This window comes from Dendropsophus ebraccatus, chromosome 6, assembly GCF_027789765.1.
Source record: "Dendropsophus ebraccatus isolate aDenEbr1 chromosome 6, aDenEbr1.pat, whole genome shotgun sequence".
Lineage (NCBI taxonomy): Eukaryota > Metazoa > Chordata > Amphibia > Anura > Hylidae > Dendropsophus > Dendropsophus ebraccatus.
Genome location: NC_091459.1, coordinates 71,650,781 through 71,673,915, shown reverse-complemented (window position 1 = coordinate 71,673,915; position 23,135 = coordinate 71,650,781). Strand labels below are relative to the sequence as shown.

The following is a 23,135-nucleotide window of genomic DNA, read 5'->3' as shown; positions in this document are numbered from 1 at the left end:
CTAAGTGTGATATGGTATGTGGGCTGGAGGGGTGTGAGTGCCAGGGCAGATTTTCAGTCCCAGTCCGGCCCTGACTACATTCAGCCCATTTTCCAAACATATTGCATAGCTGACAACACTTTTACATGTTGGACTGAATAGAGTCACCAGTGGACCACTTGTGTCCATGAAGGGTCCATGGGGAGAGCACACACCACAGAACATTGCCATTGATCTGTCCTGCAGGCTTTTGCTTCTGCTATCTGCTATCTGCTTCTGACTCACATACCACAGCTAAGCCAAACCATGATTCACTATTCTTATTGTCATTTATAAATAAAGCGTCAAGAATTAAAATGACAAAAAAAAAAAAAACAGGAGTAAAACGTAGGAGGTGGTGGCGACTGACGTCACCGGATGCCGGAAGCGGGAGCGGAAACCGAGCGGTAAGGGAGGAGGAGGAGAGAAAAATAACAAAACGAGCCGCGTACAAGGAGCGAGCACCGGGCGATACACTGAGGCGCAGCCTCTCAGCCCATCCCGGTGACCTCCTCTTCCCCCAGGCGGGGGAGGATGGGGAAGGACAGAGCTCGGTAACGGCACGGGAAGCAGCAGGACCCTAGCGCCCGAAGGTAGGAGCTTTATCCAGGTAATCGGGTGAGCGGAGCGGAATAGAGCGAAGTGTGTGCGGGTCACAGCCGGGCGCGTCCTGGGTTGGGGGTGGTCTCCGCTGGGAATGCCGGGAGTCCCCGGTGGTGGTCTGCGCTGGGAATGCCGGGAGTCCCCGGTGGTGGGACTATTAGGGACACTGACAGCTCGTGTGCCCGATCACTGATCTGCCTGAGACAGCTGCTGGGATCCCACCACTGCAGCCCCTGCCTCCTCTTCAAGGAATGGTCCATGAAGGAACCTGTAGCTCAGTCTTTACTCTGTGACCTCATCTACTACTCAGGGACTATGATAAGCCAGCCGCGTCACTGCTTACATAGTGCATACGCCTAGGAGGATAGCAGCCGCGTCACTGCTTACATAGTGCATACGCCTAGGAGGATAGCAGCCGCGTCACTGCTTACATAGTGCATACACCTAGGAGGATAGCAGCCGCGTCACTGCTTACATAGTGCATACGCCTAAGAGGATAGCAGCCGCGTCACTGCTTACATAGTGCATACACCTAGGAGGATAGCAGCCGCGTCACTGCTTAACATAGTGCATACACCTAGGAGGATAGCAGCCGCGTCACTGCTTACATAGTGCATACACCTAGGAGGATAGCAGCCGCGTCACTGCTTACATAGTGCATACACCTAGGAGGATAGCAGCCGCGTCACTGCTTACATAGTGCATACACCTAGGAGGATAGCAGCCGCGTCACTGCTTACATAGTGCATACGCCTAGGAGGATAGCAGCCGCGTCACTGCTTAACATAGTGCATACGCCTAGGAGGATAGCAGCCACGTCACTGCTTACATAGTGCATACGCCTAGGAGGATAGCAGCCGCGTCACTGCTTACATAGTGCATACGCCTAGGAGGATAGCAGCCGCGTCACTGCTTACATAGTGCATACGCCTAGGAGGATAGCAGCCGCGTCACTGCTTACATAGTGCATACGCCTAGCAGGAAAGCAGCCGCGTCACTGCTTACATAGTGCATACGCCTAGGAGGATAGCAGCCGCATCACTGCTTACATAGTGCAATACACCTAGGAGGATAGCAGCCGCATCACTGTTTACATAGTGCATACACCATACTGTACCTAGCAGGATAGCAGCCGCATCACTGCTTACATAGTACATACACCATACTGTACCTAGCAGGAAAGCAGCCGCATCACTGCTTACATAGTACATACACCATACTGTACCTAGCAGGAAAGCAGCCGCATCACTGCTTACCATAGTGCATACACCTAGGAGGATAGCAGCCGCATCACTGCTTACATAGTGCAATACACCTAGGAGGATAGCAGCCGCATCACTGTTTACATAGTGCATACACCATACTGTACCTAGCAGGAAAGCAGCCGCATCACTGCTTACATAGTACATACACCATACTGTACCTAGCAGGAAAGCAGCCAGCCAGATCACTGCTTACGTAGTGCATACACCTAGCAGGAAAGCAGCCGCATCACTGCTTACATAGTGCATACACCATACTGTACCTAGCAGGAAAGCAGCCGCATCACTGCTTACATAGTGCATACACCATACTGTACCTAGCAGGAAAGCAGCCGCATCACTGCTTACATAGTACATACACCATACTGTACCTAGCAGGAAAGCAGCCAGCCAGATCACTGCTTACGTAGTGCATACACCTAGCAGGAAAGCAGCCGCATCACTGCTTACATAGTGCATACACCATACTGTACCTAGCAGGAAAGCAGCCGCATCACTGCTTACATAGTGCATACACCATACTGTACCTAGCAGGAAAGCAGCCGCATCACTGCTTACATAGTGCATACACCATACTGTACCTAGCAGGAAAGCAGCCGCATCACTGCTTACATAGTGCATACACCATACTGTACCTAGCAGGAAAGCAGCCTCATCACTGCTTACATAGTGCATACACCATACTGTACCTAGCAGGAAAGCAGCCAGATCAGTGCTTACACAGTACATGCATCTAGCAGGATAGCAGCCAGATCACTGCTTACATAGTGCATACACCTAGTAGGAAAGCGCCAGATCACTGCTTACATAGTACACACTGCCTAGGAGGAAAGCAGCCAGATCACTGCTTACATAGTACACACTGCCTAGGAGGAAAGCAGCCAGATGACTGCTTACATAGTACACACTGCCTAGGAGGAAAGCAGCCAGATCACTGCTTACATAGTACACACTGCCTAGGAGGAAAGCAGCCAGATGACTGCTTACATAGTACACACTGCCTAGGAGGAAAGCAGCCAGATCACTGCTTACATAGTACACACTGCCTAGGAGGAAAGCAGCCAGATCACTGCTTACATAGTACACACTGCCTAGGAGGAAAGCAGCCAGATCACTGCTTACATAGTACACACTGCCTAGGAGGAAAGCAGCCAGATCACTGCTTACATAGTACACACTGCCTAGGAGGAAAGCAGCCAGATCACTGCAGTCAATTGATCTAGCATTTGGCAAATGGTGTGGCCACCTTAAAGGGGATAACCAGGGACATATGTTAAAAATAAATCATTTCCCAATACCCCCCACAGCTGCTATAGTGACTCCTCCCGATCACGGCAACATCCTGGTGAGGCCCCAAACCTCTGCGGACAGTGACAGCAACTAGGAGGAACTAGAAAGTGACAAGCGGGGAATGTGAAGCACCAGAACAGCAGCTTCAGGGGGTTGGTAGAAGGTCAGATTGACTTTTTTTTTTTAATTAATCATCCATATGTAAATCTTTTGTGTCATGGAAAACCCTCTCAAGTGTGTTGGCATGCATTCTGTATAAAATCCACATCCTATTGATTGCAGTGTGAATTCTATCAAAGTTCGCACATATCTTTTTACATGTACTTTTTTCTGTTGTGGATTGACATTTTGATGCGTTTTTTGTTGTTTTCATCCACTTTTTCTCTTGACAACTCTGTGAGTTTCCACATAGGCTTTAGATGCAGATTTTCTTGCCAAAATTATCTAAACAATTTTCTCAAAAACACTGTGACTTGATGCGGCTCGCAGTGTATTTTCTGCCCTGAAATCTGCATGTCATCTGGCAGCAATCCATGTTCCATGCATGTGAACAGGGGTTTTCAGGCAATGGGTTAGGTTTGTGAGCTTTTCCTGCTGTGGAAGTGATGTATCATTTATTTGGGAGAGGGTTGCGTATTGTCCTGTCAATCTGCTGCCTTAGCTTCCTGCTGCAGAAATACATGTTGTGGTTCACTCTACCTCTCCTTTCAGGTGATTTTTAAGGATACGCTGTTCTGTGTACATGCGGATTAGCACTATATCTGGCCGTTATTTATCTTGTATTTTTTTTATTTTTGTTTTTTTTGCAGATTTCTGCTCTCTGCAAGTTGTCTTTTAGCGGTCTTTCTCTCAGCGCTCCCCTTTCCATCTCCCTATGTCTTCCATGGACTTCTATTCTGATCCCTGAGCATCATAGTGGGCCTCCCCCATCCCTGTAGGCATCCTCCTATGTAAAACACACACAGAACCACACTTACTCACCTGGCTCTTGGGCCAGCTCTTCTTCCAAGCTCAGTGAGCGCAGGAGTGATGTCACTCATGTGTCAGGAAGCTGGGGGAGGGAGCGGCCGCTTTGCTTGCCACGAGAGTGACACCAGTCTGCTCCTGGTTATGTTATGTTGCCAGAAATGCCAAATGGCCTGTCTGGCCTGCTGATAAGATATGAGTATTTTCCTATATTAGCTTGTTCTCTTGATCTATGTAGAGTTTGCTGGAATGACAGTGCCTATTTAATTCCTTGTGTGCAATGTCTATAGGGGAATTTATTATTCTTCTATGCCTTTGGGTAGGTGCCGAAAAGTGCTAGCCTCTGGTTTACCTGAAAACTAACGTCTTTTTCTGTGTTACGCCAGCCACGCCATTTTAAAGCGTAAAAGGGGTTGTAGCCATTGCTCATTTCAAGAGAACAACCGTAAGGGCCCATTCACACGAGTAATTCTTGCAGAAGCCCGCACTGTGGAGCTTAAAGTTCTGTCTGCCCTATTCGTGCGCCCTTGGCTTTCTGCCGAAATAATTGACATGTCATTTCTTTTGGTGGAGAGCGGAGGGTGCACAAAGCATTCTATTAAATCAATAGGGCAGGCAGAACTTCAAGCTAAGTCTGCAGCGCTGGCTCTGCTTGGAATTCCGCAAAAATTACCCTAAATTGTAGCTGAAATCTGTTAGCCCCAAGCTAGCATTAGATAGCAAAGCATAATGTGCGGTGTGTGCACCACTTAATAAATCTATGAATTTAGGCTATGTGTTTATCCACAACCACATCAACTGGAAGTTAGTTCCAAGCATCTACTACTCTTTCAGTAAAGTAATGTTCTCACATTGCTTTTGATCCCCTAAGTAACTTCTGTCGGTGCCCCCTTGTTCTTAAGTTAAGTTTTTTTCTTAAAACACCTCCCTCCTAAACCTTATTTACTCCTTTTATCCAGTTATCTGCAGCCAGTTCATTGTGGTACAATAGCCACATCTATCAACCCCAAAGAGCAGGTGGCTTTGTAGCGACATTCCATGTGGCTTACATCTAGAAAAGGTCACTACTTGTCCATTCAGAAAAAATTCTGCCGAGTTACGACCTGTGAGAAAATCTAGATTTTCCTGGGATCTGCAGAAATTTGACTAAAAGGAAAATACAATAAAATAAGAAACTATCCGTTACTCACCTAGATGACCTTTTAAGTGACAAGGACACTTTAAAAACACGTTTTTTGTTTTTTTTTTGGGGGGGGGGGGGGGGGGGGGCGGGGTGGTCCTATATTTTTCTAGATACAATATGGGGCATGTTGCATATGATGCTCAATAGCTGTTACCCTTGTCACAGTGACATTTGGAAGCTATTGGACATTGTGTACCGGCTTGCTTGTGCCCACACATACTTCTTGCAACATGCACCTTCCATACTCTCGACTGGCAATTCTTTTCTGCTCTTCAGATAACCCCTTAAAAGCCAGCATATGGGATGCTTGTTTCAGTAAATCCTCACCTGTAATCCACAGCATGCCCTCAATTCTGTGTAGATTTTTTTTATTCACTATATGTAGATAGGGTCTTGCAACCCTTATTTATTATATTGGATATTTTTATTGTGAAATCCACCCTGAAAATCGACACAGGACTGAATTATTTATTTGCATGTAAATCTTAGCTGGTAAAATCCACTGTGGATTACAATATCAGACAGGTGGATAAGACTACAAACTTGTCCACCAGTAATAAACCCCACTTTAAAGAAGTGTAGTAGACATGACACCTGCGGTGATTCTGTATGCTTCACATGCAGGCGTTGCAGTGATATCCATGAAACATTTGGCTATATGTGAATGTGCACCTTGCAGAGTCCTTTACCCATTTGCAGCATCTTTGCTCCTTTTGGTGGGAGAAGCGGCTACAGATATCCTGACCATGTAACACTTTGTAGCCATCACACTATTCTGAGAGCATTATAAGCCCTTTAATCAGTGAGAAAACTCAGAAGGGCTGAACATAACAGTGGGATCTTGTTTACGTTGACATGAGGACAATTTTTTTTCACCATATTTTTGTCCTCTCCTGTTGTAGGTAGAACACTTTCCTGATCCCTTTCCTGTGAGAGAGGAAGCAGAGGGAACTGAGGATATGCCATTCATGGTTGAAGCTCACGCAGCAGTATTGTATCCCAAGATGTTCTAGTGTTTGACATTTCGATCACAAAGGGAAATCATCTTCCTTCCCCCTCCCAGTGTGTTTCAGGCACTTCATCAGTTTTCTGATTTTACCTACTGCCCTATAGGGATTGAGTTACTGACAGTCTTGTTTGCTTTTATGACAGAAATGACTGGATTATACTTGTGCAATTTTATGTTATATAATATATACAATAGATCTATATTTTGTTATATAAACTATATATAATTTATTTAATTTTTTTTGCCACTCCTTATTCAAGCTATGATAAGCCCGCCCCCAGTGCACCAAAACATCTAATTAGCATAAGCCAAAAAGACAGAATTGGCTGCACATCGCACCCATGGCTGACACGAAAACTTATTCAGCTATATTTAAAACCAACATCAGAAGTTAGTATATAATTTGGCCAAACCATATTGCCTCATGTACCACGTGCAGGTCTTCTGATACACATGAGTCCCTAACCAAAAAACATCACTGTGCTGGTCAGCGACCACAATTCCCGCAAAACGTGCGCAAGCAGAGAAGGGGGGCCATGGAATGGCCCTGCAACCCCATTGTCACAGCACCAGACCCTAAAGGGCCCCCCCAAACCCCCCAGGCGCCACCGGCGAAAAAAGTGGACGCCAAGCAACACAAGTGTGAACAAGCTCTTACCTCTCTCTCTATTCCTCTGCAAGTAGAATGGGAGAGTACTAGGAGATCCTCCCCTTATGTACACAGGTACTTCCTGCTAATTTGGATCACATGGGTCTTACAAAGCACGAGTGCTAGCCACAATGAAAAAAGGGACAGAATGCATAAAATATAAAACAAGCCAAAAAGACAGAAATGGCTGCCCATCGCACCTATGGCTGACACGAAAGCTTATTCAGCTATATTTAAAACCAACATCAGAAGTTAGTATATAATTTGGCCAAACCATATTGCCTCATGTACCACGCGCAGGTCTTCTGGGGTTAGGGACTCATGTGTATCAGAAGACCTGCACGTGGTACATGAGGCAATACGGTTTGGCCAAATTATATACTAACTTCTGATGTTGGTTTTAAATGTAGCTGAATAAGCTTTCGTGTCAGCCATGGGTGCGAAGTGCAGCCATTTCTGTCTTTTTGGCTTGTGCATATTTTATGTATTCTGTCCCTTTTTTCATTGTGGCTAGCACTCGTGCTGTGTAAGACCCATGTGATCCAAATTAGCAGGAAGCACCTGTGTACATAAGGGGAGGATCTCCTAGTATTCTCCCATTCTACCTGCAGAGGAATGGAGAGAGGTAAGAGCTTGTTCACACTTTTGTTGCTTGGCGTCCACTTTTTCCTCCTGTGGGGTTCGGGGGGGCCCTTTTGGGTCTGGTTCTGTGACAATGGGGTTGCAGGGCCATTCCGTGGCCCCCCTTCTCTGCTTGCGCACGTTTTGCGGGGATTGTGGTCGCTGACCAGCACAGTGATGTTTTTTGGTTAGGGACTCGTGTATCAGAAGACCTGCACGTGATACATGAGGCAATATGGTTTGGCCAAATTATATACTAACTTCTGATGTTGGTTTTAAATGTAGCTGAATAAGCTTTCGTGTCAGCCATGGGTGCGATGTGCAGCCATTTCTGTCTTTTTGGCTTGTACATCTAATTAGCATAATAAACTGCCAATATCCCCAAACAGCACCAAGGATTAAAGTAAGAAACTTGCCTTCCTCCTCAGCTCCCCAAGCGTTTTTGGGATATATCAGCAGGTTAGATGCTTCTAATATGCTGATAGTTTCCCTTTAAAGTGGTTCTGTCATCAGAAATTTAGGTTTCAAACTACTGTTAAGGTCAACAGACATCTAGTACTGGTCATATTTGTCTGTGCTTCTGGAACTTATGGGATGCTAGATAGAATCCCCTTGTGCAATACCGCGCAGGTGGTTGCTAATATTCAATGTGCGCTGCATCAGTAAATGCCACAGCTCACGCACAGTAGAATATACTTTTATTGCAACACGTTTCTGCCCTTCACCTTCCAAAAACAGGGGCCTTTCTTGAGCACTGCTTGAGAAAGGCCCCGTTTTTTGAAAGGGGAGGGCCGAAACACGTTGGAATAAAAGTGTATTTATTCTACTGTGTGGTTTGCTGTGGCATTTACTGATGCTAACAGACATTTGCATCGCACATTTGAATATTAGCAACCACCTGCGCCGTATTGCACTAGGGGATTCTATCTGGCTAACCAAGTTCTGGTTTTACTGGCATCCTGTCTACACACCACGCCGTTGGAGTGGTGTACCTGAACGAGCTGTGGTGGTTCATGATACAACAAGCGCTACATGGAGTTGTTGTAGTTGTGTATGTGTGTATATATATATATATATATATATATATATATATATATATATATATATATATATATATATACACACAACTACATCAGGTCTTGTCTTTCTTTCTGGAACTTATGAAAATATTCACCAGTGCAAAGTGTTAGAGGCTTTCCCAAGCTCCTGAAATTCTGGGGGGTGTAACGCCTCCTTGCTCCCTCTCCCATCCCGGTCTTTGTTTGACTAACAGTACGCTGCTGCTCCTAAATCTCCTTCCTGTGCAAGATTTGGAAGCAGGGCTCAGGGATGGTGAGGAGGTGTTACAGCCCTCAGCCTTTCAGGGGCTTGTGTACACCCCTTTGACACTTAGCACCTCAGTTCAGTACAGGTCTCCAGACCTGCGGTTAGGCTGGGACTTGCATTGTTATTAAACTCATGGGGAAGCAGACTAGGGAGGAGTACACTACATTCTGTACTATATAGAGGTGTATGCACTTCAGCAATCGATACGTCCGTGCTGATCGTTTCTCTGGTTAATTTTCCCTTCAGGTCACAAGTGGCCGGGGATTGCTCTATGATGAAAATGTTGGGGAAACATTCACTGTATGTATTACAGAGAGGCACCATGATGAAGAGCTGTATGCAGTGTTCTCACGCTACAGAGATTACATGGGGTGGATACCAGTAAACCTTTTTCCACTAACAAAATAGTGTCTCTGTAGGATAAAAGAAAAAAAAGCTATGTTCTGCTCTTTAGTCTTGTACAGCCTGCTTTGTTAGTGAAAACACATTAAAATTGACCATATCGAGGTCTTCACAGACCACAAACTAGGGACATCATGGCAACTGTTTTTTTAAGTCCCTGAGGAAAGAAGTATTAGCAAGCTTGCATATAGCGGGGCACAGCTGCTGCATCACCTCTGTGTCCTCTAGGGAGATCCCTGAATTAAGCATGGCTGGAAATTTCCCTGGATTTTCCTTCAGATGGGTACTTTCTTGCTTTTAGACAATTAGTCGCCCTTTCATTATTTTATTTTTTTACTTTTTTTGGGTGGGGGGGCTGTCGCAGATTTGTTTTCATTAATATTGTATATTGGTAAAAGCCTTTTTTTCTCTCTGTAAGGAGGCGATAGTTTACAAAAGATCAGATAGAATATCAGATGATGCCTTCCGTAAGGCTATGCCGGGGGCATACAACAGAACTGTATTTGATCCGTTGAAAGCATTTATAATATTGCTGAAGTAACCTGAAAACGCTTACCTGGGAATGCAGTATGGTATCTGCAAACAGGATATACTTGTTTACCAGAATTAATTTCAGCCTCATTCATCCAGAAACCTGAACATTCATGTGTGAAACAGTTAAGATTGCTTTCCTAATAACCTTTTATACTCACAACATGAAAACCACATCTGTTATTTGGCTCTCAAAACAACGGTAGTTGTTTGCATTGACTGCAAATCATTGCATTGTGAAAAGAACGGCAATTGTGTAAATAGAAAACAACGTTCTGTTCACAAAAAGTATGTTGTGTGAACATAGCCTTATATTGCTAGCATAGCAATTCTGGGTTTCTAGTCTCTCTGATGAGATCAGAATGGGGATGGCTCGCTCACTCCTGTCTTATAACCTCAACAGGTTGTGGTTTTGATAATCTCCTTATTGTTTCCCAAGTGATATAACTATAGTTGGCACATGTATGTGGGATAGCCTGTAATCATGGCACTGCTCTATACAATACACTGGATGATATGAAAACTGCCCAGAATAACAGAAATAAAGAATTCCCATATGGGAAAGGAAATCCGTTCCAGAGCTAGAACAGCTTTGCAATGTGAGCCCCACACCAGACACACATCTCAACCCTGGATACATAGGAATCTGGCGGCTGTGCAAAAATCATCTTTGCATTGCTTCAATGAACAGAATGGAATTGGGCTCAACTTTCTTAGTGGTCTGCTAATATTGTTAAAATAGAACGGGTCAAAAGACTGGCTACAAAAATGGTGGAGGGTGTTGGCCATAAAACCTGTCAGGAAAGACTTAGTGTACCTGTCATTATAAAAAACTTTTGATGTATCCTAGAGACATGTCAAAAGTTTTGATCTGTCCTGGAGTGCTCAGAACACACACTGCAGTGCATTCACGTTCCGCTCTGAATTAAACAAAAAAAAAGAGCCAGACTTGTTATGGGCTTCTATGTCAAAGTTTTGTATAATGAAAGGTACGTTTTAAGGATTAAAATCTTTATAGTCTGGAGGAAACAAGAGGAAGGGGAGCATGATTAACATATTTAAAGGGAATGTACCATCAGGCCCGGGCTGAAGCACTGGAGGCTGGCCGACCCACCTCCAGTGGGAGTAATCTCCCCCCCCCCCCCCCTCCTCTATGACGCCGCTCCATTAGAATCAATGGAACCGTATCATATAGAGGCGGGGGTTTCCACCCACTGGAGGTGGGTTGGCCAGCCTCCAGTGCTTCAGCCCGGGCCTGATGGTACATTCCCTTTAAAGGTTTCAAAGGACTAAATAAGGTTCCGGAGGGAAGTGTTTTAAAAAAAAAACAAAAAAACCTGAACTTAAGAAGAAGACACAGTGAGAGGTTAGTTGGGGGAAAGATCAGAAGCAACGCGAGAAAATATTACTTTACTGAAAGAGTAGTAGATCTCCATCAGATGTGGTTGGTAAATCTACAATAATAGAATATAATCATGCCTGCGATAAACATATATCTATCCTAAGATAATAAGAAGGAAAACACTAAAAGGGCAGAGTAGATGGACCCAGTGGTCTTTTTCTGCCGACAGTCTTCTATATTTCTATGTGGGATACCCATGTAGTGAGATGCATTTCCCAGTAAGCACTCTTGCCATAAATCTGACCCATTTTTTCTGTTCTTGGCCGGGCCTCGACAGCTCTTATAACTTTTCACACGAACCACAAAGACTAGTTTTAGGAATTTTTGTGTGTGTTTTGGTGGGGGGGATTGGAGCAGCTGTATAGTTTTATTTAATCTAAAGTTGTATTTGTGTTTCTTTTCAGGTTCCACATGCTGGATGTAAGCTGTGCTGATAGTTTTCTCGTAGAGAGATAACAAGTCTAGCTGGGCAATCATGCCACCGAGACCTTCCTCTGGGGAACTATGGGGCATACACTTGATGCCCCCCAGGATACTGGTGGATTGTTTATTACCTAATGGGATGATGGTGACTTTAGAATGCCTTCGAGAGGCTACTCTTGTGAACATTAAGCATGAGCTATTTAAAGAGGCCCGGAAGTACCCCCTTCACCACTTGCTGCAGGATGAGTCCTCTTACATATTTGTTAGTGTTACGCAAGAAGCAGAAAGAGAAGAATTCTTCGATGAGACCCGTCGCCTGTGTGACCTTAGGCTGTTCCAACCTTTTCTCAAAGTCATTGAACCTGTTGGAAACAGGGAAGAGAAAATTCTAAATCGAGAAATCGGTGAGCTCTATATTAAATTTTTATATTGATGTTTATCTACTATCCTGTGTTTGCCTTTAGAGTCACTTTAAATGAAATCAAAGCATTAAGAAGTTATTCCCACATAAAGTGAGACTGCAGCCTTGTGACTGTTTGTACTTGTAAGCACCATACTCTTTGTTGCAATGGTGCAAACAATTGCCACCTTACCCAGTTTAACTTTGTTAATGGGCTTCCTAGGATTAGAAAAAAAAAAAGATTGCTGCTTTCTTGTAAAAACAGTGCCACTCTTGTTCACTTCAATGGACCTGCAATACACACACATAAACTGAGGGCAGGAGAGGTGCTGTTTCTGGAAGAAAGTAACTGTTTTTCAGTTTCTAGATGACTTCTTTAACCAGTTCAGGACCTAGCCAGTTTCCCCTGTTAATGTCCAGACATATTTTCATGTTTTTTAAAGGGGTAATCCAGAGTAAAAATAATCAAATCAACTGGTGTAAGAAAGTTATACAGATTTGTAAATTCTATTTAAATATCTTAAAGGGGTAGTGCGGCGCTAAAAAATTATTCACAGAATAACACACATTACAAAGTTATACAACTTTGTAATGTATGTTATGTCTGTGAATTGCCCACCTTCCCGTGTCCCACCACCCCCACCCGTGTACCCGGAAGTGCTGGTGCATTATACATTACCTGATCCGTGTCGAGGGCCGTCCGCCATTTTGTGCCAAACGTCATCTTCGGACGAAGCCTTGCAGCCGTCCCCCCTCCGCCGCGTCACAACTGTGCTCAGCCGCGATTGGCTGAGCACAGTTATGCTCAGCCAATCGCGGCCACTTCATCAGCTGCTCAGCCGCGATTGGCTGAGCATAACTGTGCTCAGCCAATCGTGGCTGAGCACAGTTATGACGCGGCGGAGGGGGGACGGCGGCAGCAATTCGGCCGTGCGTCCGAAGATGACGTTTGGCACAAGATGGTGGACGGCCTCGACACGGATCAGGTAATGTATAATGCACCACACACTTCCGGGTACACGGGTGGGGGTGGTGGGACGGGGGAGATTCACAGACATAACATACATTACAAAGTTGTATAACTTTGTAATGTGTGTTATTCTGTGAATATTTTTTTAGCGCCGCACTACACCTTTAGGCTGGGTTCACACTATGTATATTTGAGGCTGTATTTGTGAGGCTGTATAGCAACCAAAACCAGGAGTGGATTGAAAACACAGAAAGGCTCTGTTCACATAATGTTGTAATTGAGTGGATGGCCATCATTTAATGGCAAATATTTGCTGTTATTTTAAAACAACGGTTGTGGTATTGAAATAATGGCCGTTATTTACTGTTATATGGCGGCCATCCACTCAATTTCAACATTGTGTGAACAGATCCTTTCTGTGTTTTCAATCCACTCCTGGTTTTGGTTGCTATGAGGACCTGACATGAGGACCAAATACTGCCTGAAATATACATAGTGTGAACCCAGCCTTAAAGTAAAGGCTGTCATATCTATTGCCACAGCCACACATACTGAGAGAAACTCATGAATTAGCTCTGGCAGATGGTTTAAAGTGACACTCCTACCACCTTTTTGCATTCTGACTTCTCTACACAGGTGGAAAGTGTAAATTTAGCAGTTTTCATACTTTACTTTATATCATACGTCATGGTGCTTGTTCAAGTGAAAAGTGATCTTAGGACAGAATGTGTGTGTGTGTGTGTATATATATATATATATATATATATATATTAATAATATACTGTGTGTGTGTATATATATTGATATTCTCTGTCCTATATAGGAAATATAAATGTATAAATGTTTATTAGGCTTCTTAAGCAACTATTCTGCTGCTATTATTTGAGAGCAGCTTTGGTAGTTTTGGAGCGACTTCCTGTTTTTCTGATGTTTTCCAAACCACTGTGGGAAGCAGGGTCGTGGCCAATAAATGCAGTCAAGTGAAAACAAACACTCATTTACTGACTTACTATTGAGGGAGTCTTGGGAAGTTTACATTTGGGGACTTGCCCAATAAAAGGATATTGCTGCTCCTTTGCTCTAGTTTATAATGTTTCTTTATTCTTACTTGCATTATGTAATGATCTATTATCAGAACGTTTTCCTTCCTTTGGTCATGTTCTTAGGACAATCTTACATCAAAATTCATGCTGTACAGTATTGCAAGCAATGGCAATTGTACAGTCAATTACAAAAAAGACTATCCACACCAGATAGACAAAGATTAGGGCTGTCACCTTTTAATACTACTTTCGCTGTGGATGACCTGAACAACTAACTTGGGAACAAAGCATCAAATAAAGTAAAAATAAATAAATAAATAAATAAATCTTTATTTTACACCTTAAAGTGTAACTATCATTTAAAGAAACTTCTGACATGTCATAGCGACAAGTGTGTATCGGTCGAGGTCCAGCTGCTGAGAACTCTGCCGATCACTGGAACGAAGGGGTAGGAGCGCACGGGAACGCGCTCTGCCCTTTCATCTCTGCTACAGGGAGGTGATTTCCCCGACCGATATACAGTTCTGACATGTCAGAAGTTTTTAAAAATGGTAGTTACACTTTAAGGGTTGAGGTTTCATTGTTTCCATTTTTTAAAAAGTCCAACTTTCTTTATATATTTTATTAGATTTGAGTCCCACATTCTGTGCTGATCAATGATGGTCAATATAAGGCAGGATTCTATTAGTACAATTTAGTACTTGATACACCGCCGTTTTTGCAAGTTTTCCCACCTACAAAGTTGGATGAGATCTGTAATTTGTATCCTAGGTACATGTTACCTGTCAGAGACAGAATCTATATATTAACCCCTTCAAGACCGAGCCTATTTGCACCTAAAAGACCAGGCTCATTTTTCAAAATCTGACCTGTCTCACTTTATGCGCTTATAGCTCAGTGATGCTTTAACGTATGCTAGCGATTCTGAGATTGTTTTTTCGTCACATATGGCACTTTATATTAGTGGCAAAATTTGGTCACTACTTTGTGTGTTTTTTGTGAAAAAACATCAAAATATCATGAAAAATTGAAAAAATTAGCATTTTATGAACTTTGAAATTCTCTGCTTCTAAAAAAAGAAAGTTGTATTACATAAATTAGTTACTAAGTCACATTACCGATATGTCCTCTTTATTCTGGCTTCATTTCATAAACATATTTTACTTTTTTAGGGTGTTGCGGGGGTTAGAAATGTATCAGCAAATTACCACATTTTCGTGAAAGTTTCCAAAACTGATTTTTTTAGGGACCAGTTCTTATTTTAAGTTGATTTAGGAGGTTTGTATACTGGAAACCCCCATAAGTGACCCCATTTTGGAAACTAGACACCTTAAAGAATTAATCTAGGGGTATAATGAGCATTTTAACCCTACAGGGGCTGGAGGAAAGTATTCACCATTAGGCTGTAAAAAAATGAAAAATTAAAATTTTCCAATAATATATACATTTAGATTAAAGTTTCTCATTTTCAAAAGGAACATGAGAGAAAAAGCACCCCAAAATTTGTAACACATGTTCTCTTGAGTACTACGGTACCCCATATGTGGGCGTAAACCACTGTATGGGCACACAGCGGGGCTCAGAAGGGAAGGAGCGCCAATTAGCTTTTCCATTGCAGATTTTGCTGAAGAAGTTTCCGAGCGCCAGGTGCATTTGCAGTGCCCCTGTAGTGTCAGCAGAGAGAAAAAACCCCATAAGTCACCCCATTTTGGAAAGTACACCCCTCAAAGAATTCATCTTGGGGTAGGATGAGCAATTTGACCCCACAGGTGTTAGAGGAAAGTATTCAAAATTAGACAGTAAAAAAGAAAAACTCAAATTTTTCCCAATAATATGTTCCTTTAGTTTGAAATTTCTCAATTTCACGAGGAACAAGAGAAAAAAAGTACCCCAAAATTTGTAACGCAGGTTCTCCTGAGTAAAAAGGTACCTCATATGTCGGTATAAACCACTGTATGGGCACACATCAGGGCTCAGAAGGGAAGGAGCGCCAATTAGCTTTTTCAATGCAGATTTTGCTGAAGAAGTTTCTGAGCGCCAGGTGGGTTTGCAGTGCCCCTGTAGTGCCAGCGGAGTAAAATCTCGCCATAAGTCACCCCATTTTGGAAAGTGCACCCCTCAAAGAATTCATCTTGGTGTGTGGTGAGCATTTTGACCCCACAGGTATTAGAGGAAAGTATTCAAAAGTAGACAGTAAAAATGAAAAACTCGAATTTTTCCAATAATATGTTCCTTTAGTTGGAAATTTCTCAATTTCACGAGGAACAGGAGAGAAAATTAACCCCAAAATCTGTAATGCAGGTTCTCCTGAGTAGAACGGTACCCCATATGTGGGCATAAACCACTGTATGGGCACACAGCCGGGCTCAGAAGGGAAGGAGCGCCAATTAGCATTTTCTCTGCAGATTTTTCTGAAGAAATTTCTGAGCACCAGGTGCATTTGCAGCGCCCCTGTAGTGTCTACAGAATAGAATCCCCCCAAAAGTCACCCCATTTCGGAAAGTACACCCCTCAAAGAATTCATATTGGGGTAGGATGAGCATTTTGGCCCCACAGGTATTAGAGGAAAGTATTCAAAATTGGCCAGTAAAAATGAAAAACTTGAATTTTTCCAATAATATGTTGGTTTAGTTTGAAATTTCTAAATTTCACAAGGAACAGGAGAAAAAATGTACCCCAAAATCTGTAACGCAGGTTCTCCTGAGTACAACGGTACCCCATATGTGGGCATAAACCACTGTATGGGCACACAGCAGGGCTCAGAAGGGAAGGAGCGCCAATTTGCTGGAGCAAAACCGCAGCTAGTAACAGTTATTAGAATAGCGCAGTTACTAAAATACAATAAAAAAAATTAGATTACAGGTAATGTGGGGTGGTTACAGACAGTCTGGGGTGGTTCCGGGTAATCTAGAGGTGGTTACGGGCATTCTGGGGTGGTTACGGGCAGTCTGGGGTGGTTACGGGCAGTCTGGGGTGGTTACGGGCAGTCTGGGGTGGTTACGGGCAGTCTGGGGTTGTGGTTACGGGCAACCTGGGGTTGTGGTTACGGGCAACCTGGGGTGGTGGTTACGGGCAACCTGGGGTGGTGGTTACGGGCAACCTGGGGTGGTGGTTACGGGCAACCTGGGGTGGTGGTTACGGGCAACCTGGGGTGGTGGTTACGGGCAACCTGGGGTGGTGGTTACGGGCAACCTGGGGTGGTGGTTACGGGCAACCTGGGGTGGTGGTTACGGGCAACCTGGGGTGGTGGTTACGGGCAACCTGGGGTGGTGGTTACGGGCAACCTGGGGTGGTGGTTACGGGCAACCTGGGGTGGTGGTTACGGGCAACCTGGGGTGGTGGTTACGGGCAACCTGGGGTGGTGGTTACGGGCAACCTGGGTGGTGGTTACGGGCAACCTGGGGTGGTGGTTACGGGCAACCTGGGGTGGTGGTTACGGGCAACCTGGGGTGGTGGTTACGGGCAACCTGGGGTGGTGGTTACGGGCAACCTGGGGTGGTGGTTACGGGCAACCTGGGGTGGTGGTTACGGGCAACCTGGGGTGGTGGTTACGGGCAACCTGGGGTGGTGGTTACGGGCAACCTGGGGTGGTGGTTACGGGCAACCTGGGGTGGTGGTTACGGGCAACCTGGGGTTGTGGTTACGGGCAACCTGAAGTGCTAATAGGTAATCTGAGGTGGGTACCTGTAATCTGGCGTGGTTACGGGCAATCTGGAGGGGGTCACTGGCAATTTGGGGTGGTTAGAGGCAATTTGGGGTGGTTAGAGGCAATTTGGGGTGGTTAGAGGCAAGGTGCGGTGTTCAGAGGCAAGGTGCGGTGGTCAGAGGCGACGTGCGGTGTTCAGAGGCGACGTGCGGTGTTCAGAGGCGACGTGCGGTGTTCAGAGGCGACGTGCGGTGGTCAGAGGCGACGTGCGGTGGTCAGAGGCGACGTGCGGTGGTCATAGGCGACGTGCGGTGGTCAGAGGCGACGTGCGGTGGTCAGAGGCGACGTGCGGTGGTTGCGTGCAATCTGGGGGGTTACATGTAATCTGGCATGATTATGGGCAATCTGGGGTGGTTATGCCCAACCTGCGGTGGTTATGCCCAACCTGCGGTGGTTAGGGGCAACCTGGAGGGGTTACAGACAATCTAGAATTGTTACGGATAGTGAAGTGCTTATAGCTAATCTGGGGTGGTTACATGTAATTTGGGGAGGTTACAGGCAATCTGGGGTGATTACGGACAATCTGGAGGGGGTCACTGGCAACGTGCGGTGGTTACGGGCAACGTGCGGTGGTTACGGGCAACGTGCGGTGGTTACGGGCAACGTGCGGTGGTTACGGGCAACGTACGGTGGTTATGGGCAACGTGCGGTGGTTACGGGTAATCTGGGGGGTTACGTGCAATCTGACGTGATTACGGACAACCTGGGGTGGTTACGGGCAACGTGCGGTGGTTACGGGTAATCTGGGGGGGGGTTAGGGGTAATTTGGGAGTAAACTGTAATTATTACTATAATAAAAAGTGTGTGTTTTTATCCCCTGTCACCAATCATTCATGGTGACAGGGGATAAAAAGTGCAGGCGGCACATGGTACAAGCGATCAGCGGTATATAGTATATACCGCTGATCGCTTGTACCGGGACCCCACAGGGGGGGTCCCGATGACTGCCCCATGCTCTCCGCTACCTCCGGTGGCGGAGAGCATGGGGCTTTCATTCATTTTTCTTGCTTGATCACTGTGAACAGACATTAGTCTGTTCACAGTGATCGCGGCGGCCATCTTGGATCCGATGGCCGCCGCGGGAGGGGGGGGTTAGTGACTGGGGCACTAGGGGGCTGATCTGGGGTCTGATTTTTACTTATTTCATCTCCCCCCACCGTGGATTCACGGTGGGGGGAGATGAAATACAGCGGCGGCACCGGCCCATTAGTGACCGCCGTTTCGGCGGTCACTAAGGGGTTAATGGGGGTCAGCTGCGGGAATCGCAGCTGATCCTCATTATCTCCGGTGCTGTACACAGATGAGAGCGGGATCGCTGTCCCTGCAGCGATCCCGTTCTCATCACAAAGCCCCTGTCAGTCAGGAACGTATATGTACATTCCTACTGCACGGGGCATGTGCAATAGGAACGTATATATACAGATGGCTGACGTGAAGGGGTTAAAAAAAAATAATCTTATTGTGGCTTTAAAGTGTACCTGTCGTTATAACTTTCAAAATCTAAATCAACAGTAGATGTGATATAAAGCAAGTTTGCAATTTACATTCATAATTTTTTTTTTTGTTATACTGTAAAACAAAGCTGAACTTACCAGAAATCCAATTGTATTTTAAGAACTTAAAGGAGAAGTCCGGCCAAAATTAATTTTTGATATGTTGTTACTTATGAAAAGTTATACAAATTTCTAATGTACATTAATTATGGGAAATGCACATATAGAGCTATTTCCCTTAATTTAGTAGATCAGGAAGTGTTAGAAATATCTCTGAAGAAGTGACGTCACGACCCAGGGTGTAATTCCTATGGAGTGTCCAGCAGGGGGCGCTCTCTATATAGAAGTCTATGGGACTTTATTGTTTCTATGGGTTTCTATGTAATGTAATGTAGTGTACAGTGCTTTATTGAATGAATACATCTATGGAATACTTTGGGGAGCAAGTGTCCTTGCTCCCCAAAGTATTGCATACATGTATTCATTCAATACACAGTAAGCCCGCCGATCCGCCGCATTCCCGCCGATCCGCCACACGCTGATCCGCCGCATTCCCGCCGATCCGGACCATATACATTGAACTACAGCTCCCATCATCTGCTTCAAGTATGAACAGGTGATGGGAGCTGTAGCTGGGTAATGGATATGACATGCCGCCGGGCGCAGGGGGGAGCCGCTCAGTACACAGGAGCGCTCCCCCCTCCTCCTCCTCCTTCCGTGATAACTTCCGCCTATACCAATGCTGAGTCCCTGCCTGGCCGCCGCTCTCCGCTCTCCCCTCCATACATACCGGCTCCCGATGCATCCTGGTGTCCGCGCTGATGCCGGGAGCCGGTATATGTGAGCGGAGAGCGGCGGCCAGGCAGGGAGTCAGCATTGGTATAGGCGGAAGTTATCACGGAAGGAGGAGGAGGAGGGGGGAGCGCTCCTGTGTACTGAGCGGCTCCCCCCTGCGCCCGGCGGCATGTCATATCCATTACCCAGCTACAGCTCCCATCACCTGTTCATACTAGAAGCAGATGATGGGAGCTGTAGTTCAATGTATATGGTCCGGATCGGCGGGAATGCGGCGGATCAGCGTGTGGCGGATCGGCGGAAATGCGGCGGATCGGCGGGCTTACTGTGTATTGAATGTATTGAATGAATACATTTATGCAATACTTTGGGGAGCAAGGACACTTGCTCCCCAAAGTATTCCATAGATGTATTCATTCAATAAAGCACTGTACACTACATTACATTACATTACATTACATAGAAACCCATAGAAACAATAAAGTCCCATAGACTTCTATATAGAGAGCGCCCCCTGCTGGACACTCCATAGGAATTACACCCTGGGTCGTGACGTCACTTCTTCAGAGATATTTCTAACACTTCCTGATCTACTAAATTAAGGGAAATAGCAGTATATGTGCATTTCCCATAATTAATGTACATTAGAAATTTGTATAACTTTTCATAAGTAACAACATATCAAAAATTTATTTTGGCCGGACTTCTCCTTTAAGAACTTCTTACACTGGCTGCTAATATAACGCCTGCCCAGACTCCACAGACTGACTGATAAGGGTTAAAGGGGTTATCCAGCGTTACAAAAACATGGCCACTTTTCCCCCTACCAAGACAGGTTATCAAGCTTGGGGTTATTTACACTAGAAAAAAGACGTCTTAGGGACGATCTGATCACAATGTACAAATATATGAATGGACAGTACAGAGATCTTTGTAGTGGTCTTTTTACTCCTAGGTCCGTAACAATGACAAGGGGGCATCCTCTACGTCTAGAGGAAAGAAGATTTTATCATCAGCATCGACGCGGGTTCTCTACTGTACGAGCGGTAAGACTGTGGAACTCTCTGCCACATGATGTTGTCATGGCCGATTCATTAAATAAGTTCAAGGGAGGACTTGATACTTTTCTTGAACAATATAATATTACAAGTTATGGGCATTAGATTTCTGGTGATACGTTGATCCGGGGATTGTTCTGGTTGCCATTGCAGAGGGGGGGGGGGGGAGAGATTTTCCAGGTGGTAGGGCGGTTGTCTTCTGCCCCATAGGGGTTTTTCGCCTTCCTAGATCAACACAGTAGGATTCTCCTAGGTTGAACCTGATGGACTCTTGTCTTCTTTCAACCTTATTTACTATGTTACTATGTTACTATGTTGTCTCCAGTTCAGGTGCAGTTTGCAATTAAGCTCCATTTACTTCAATGGAACTGAGTTTCAAAACCCCACCCAATCTGGAGACAACAGTAGGGGGAAAGTGGCCATGTTTCTGTAGCGCTGGATAACCCCTTTAAATGCCTCCATGGGCTGTCTATTATGTGATCATCAATGTAACTAAATAAATAATTACATACAATTAGGGAGGTTTATCAAACATGGTGTAAAGTGAAACTGGCTCAGTTGCCCCTAGCAACCAATCAGATTCCACTTTTTATTCCTCACAGACTGTTTGGAAAATGAAAGGTGGAATCTGGTTGCTAGGGACAACTGAGCTAGTTTCACTTTACACAATGTTTGATAAATCTCCCCCAATAAACATACAGCATCAGATCAGCTGCAGATCCTGTACGTGTAAATGGACAATAAAGGGGAGATGACCCTGCTCACTGCCCCACTAAGGCAAAAAATGTAACACGAGATTGAGGAGGGAAAAGAAAAAATGTTTTATGTAAAAGACCAAGGCACCCCCCCTGTATTTGTTTGTACCATTGATCTAAGAAAAGTTTATCCTTACAAGGTGACCTGAATTTATTTCATGAACAGAACAAGTATTTACTAAACAGATATTCTCTTATATTTTTGGAGATTATATTACTGTCTGCAGTAGTTCAATGGGTAGTCTGGTGACTATAACTTTTTATGTTAAAATGCTCCGGGTGGGATTAAAAAGATCTGTACTCTCCATTCCCTTCTGCCACTGCCAACCATGCCCCGCACCTAGTTTCCTCCATAGGAATATACAGGCTTAGTGATGAACACTGGAGGCGACATGGTCACATGCTCCTCCATGTCGGCCATCTTATGGACAGAATCACCACAGGACAGCACAGCGTGGAGAAGGGGCATCTGATTTTTAGTTCTATGAGGTACACAGGGAGCTGCTGTCAGTAAGTGCAGCGAGTACATTTACTATTACTGGACACTGAACTGCCTTTATTATAAAGTGGACAACCCCTTTTAAGGAGTAGCTTGTTGTTCTATGTAGAAACTGATTTAATAAGGTGGTGCAGTTATTGTGTTTATTAATGTAACCTTATTTGTTTATGTTTTAAGGTTTTGCTATAGGAATGCCTGTTTGTGAGTTTGACATGGTAAAGGATCCAGAAGTTCAGGATTTCAGGAAGAATATTCTTAACGTTTGTAAAGATGCAGTTGAACTCCGTGATGCAAACGGCCCAATCAGTAGAGCACTTTATGTTTACCCTCCCAATGTGGAATCCTCCTCAGAGCTTCCCAAGCACATAGAAAGCAAACTAGATAAAGGTACGTAAATTATTAAGACTTTATTGTGGTCAGAATTTTTCTGTAACTGAGCATACAGTTACGTTAAAAGGAATAAATCTGCTTTTGTATGTATTGTGCTGAAAGCTGCATCAGTGAGAATCTTTGTAGAGATGTGTTAGTGAGTTCAGGCCTAGAGAAGTCCTTAGTTGATGAAAACCTCTAGGGAGCTGACAGATTCCCTTTATTACAATTTACAAGCTATTGGACATGTAAATCTCTATACTGCCATGCTAAAATCCACTATGTAGTGTATACTTCATCTCATAGTCCACTTCTTGAGACCCGCACTATACCATAGGAGTTAAGGATTATGCATAAGACAA

General features: G+C 44.6%; 1 protein-coding gene across 7 annotated transcripts in view; it reads left to right on the top strand.

The window, feature by feature from the left end:
- The first annotated feature begins 389 nt into the window (after positions 1–389).
- PIK3CA (phosphatidylinositol-4,5-bisphosphate 3-kinase catalytic subunit alpha) overlaps positions 390–23,135 on the top strand; it is a 55,098-nt gene continuing 32,352 nt past the window's right edge. The window contains exons 1-4 of one of the 7 annotated variants that reach the window (XM_069975159.1): positions 390–611; positions 3,191–3,325; positions 11,667–12,089; positions 22,582–22,791. In XM_069975159.1, coding sequence (XP_069831260.1) covers positions 11,738–12,089; positions 22,582–22,791 — 562 coding nt within the window. In that variant the 5' untranslated portion in view covers positions 390–611; positions 3,191–3,325; positions 11,667–11,737. Of the gene's footprint in view, positions 629–3,190; positions 3,337–11,666; positions 12,090–22,581; positions 22,792–23,135 lie in introns of all 7 variants that reach the window. The other 6 variants (XM_069975157.1, XM_069975161.1, XM_069975162.1 and 3 more) reach the window with 6 other exon arrangements.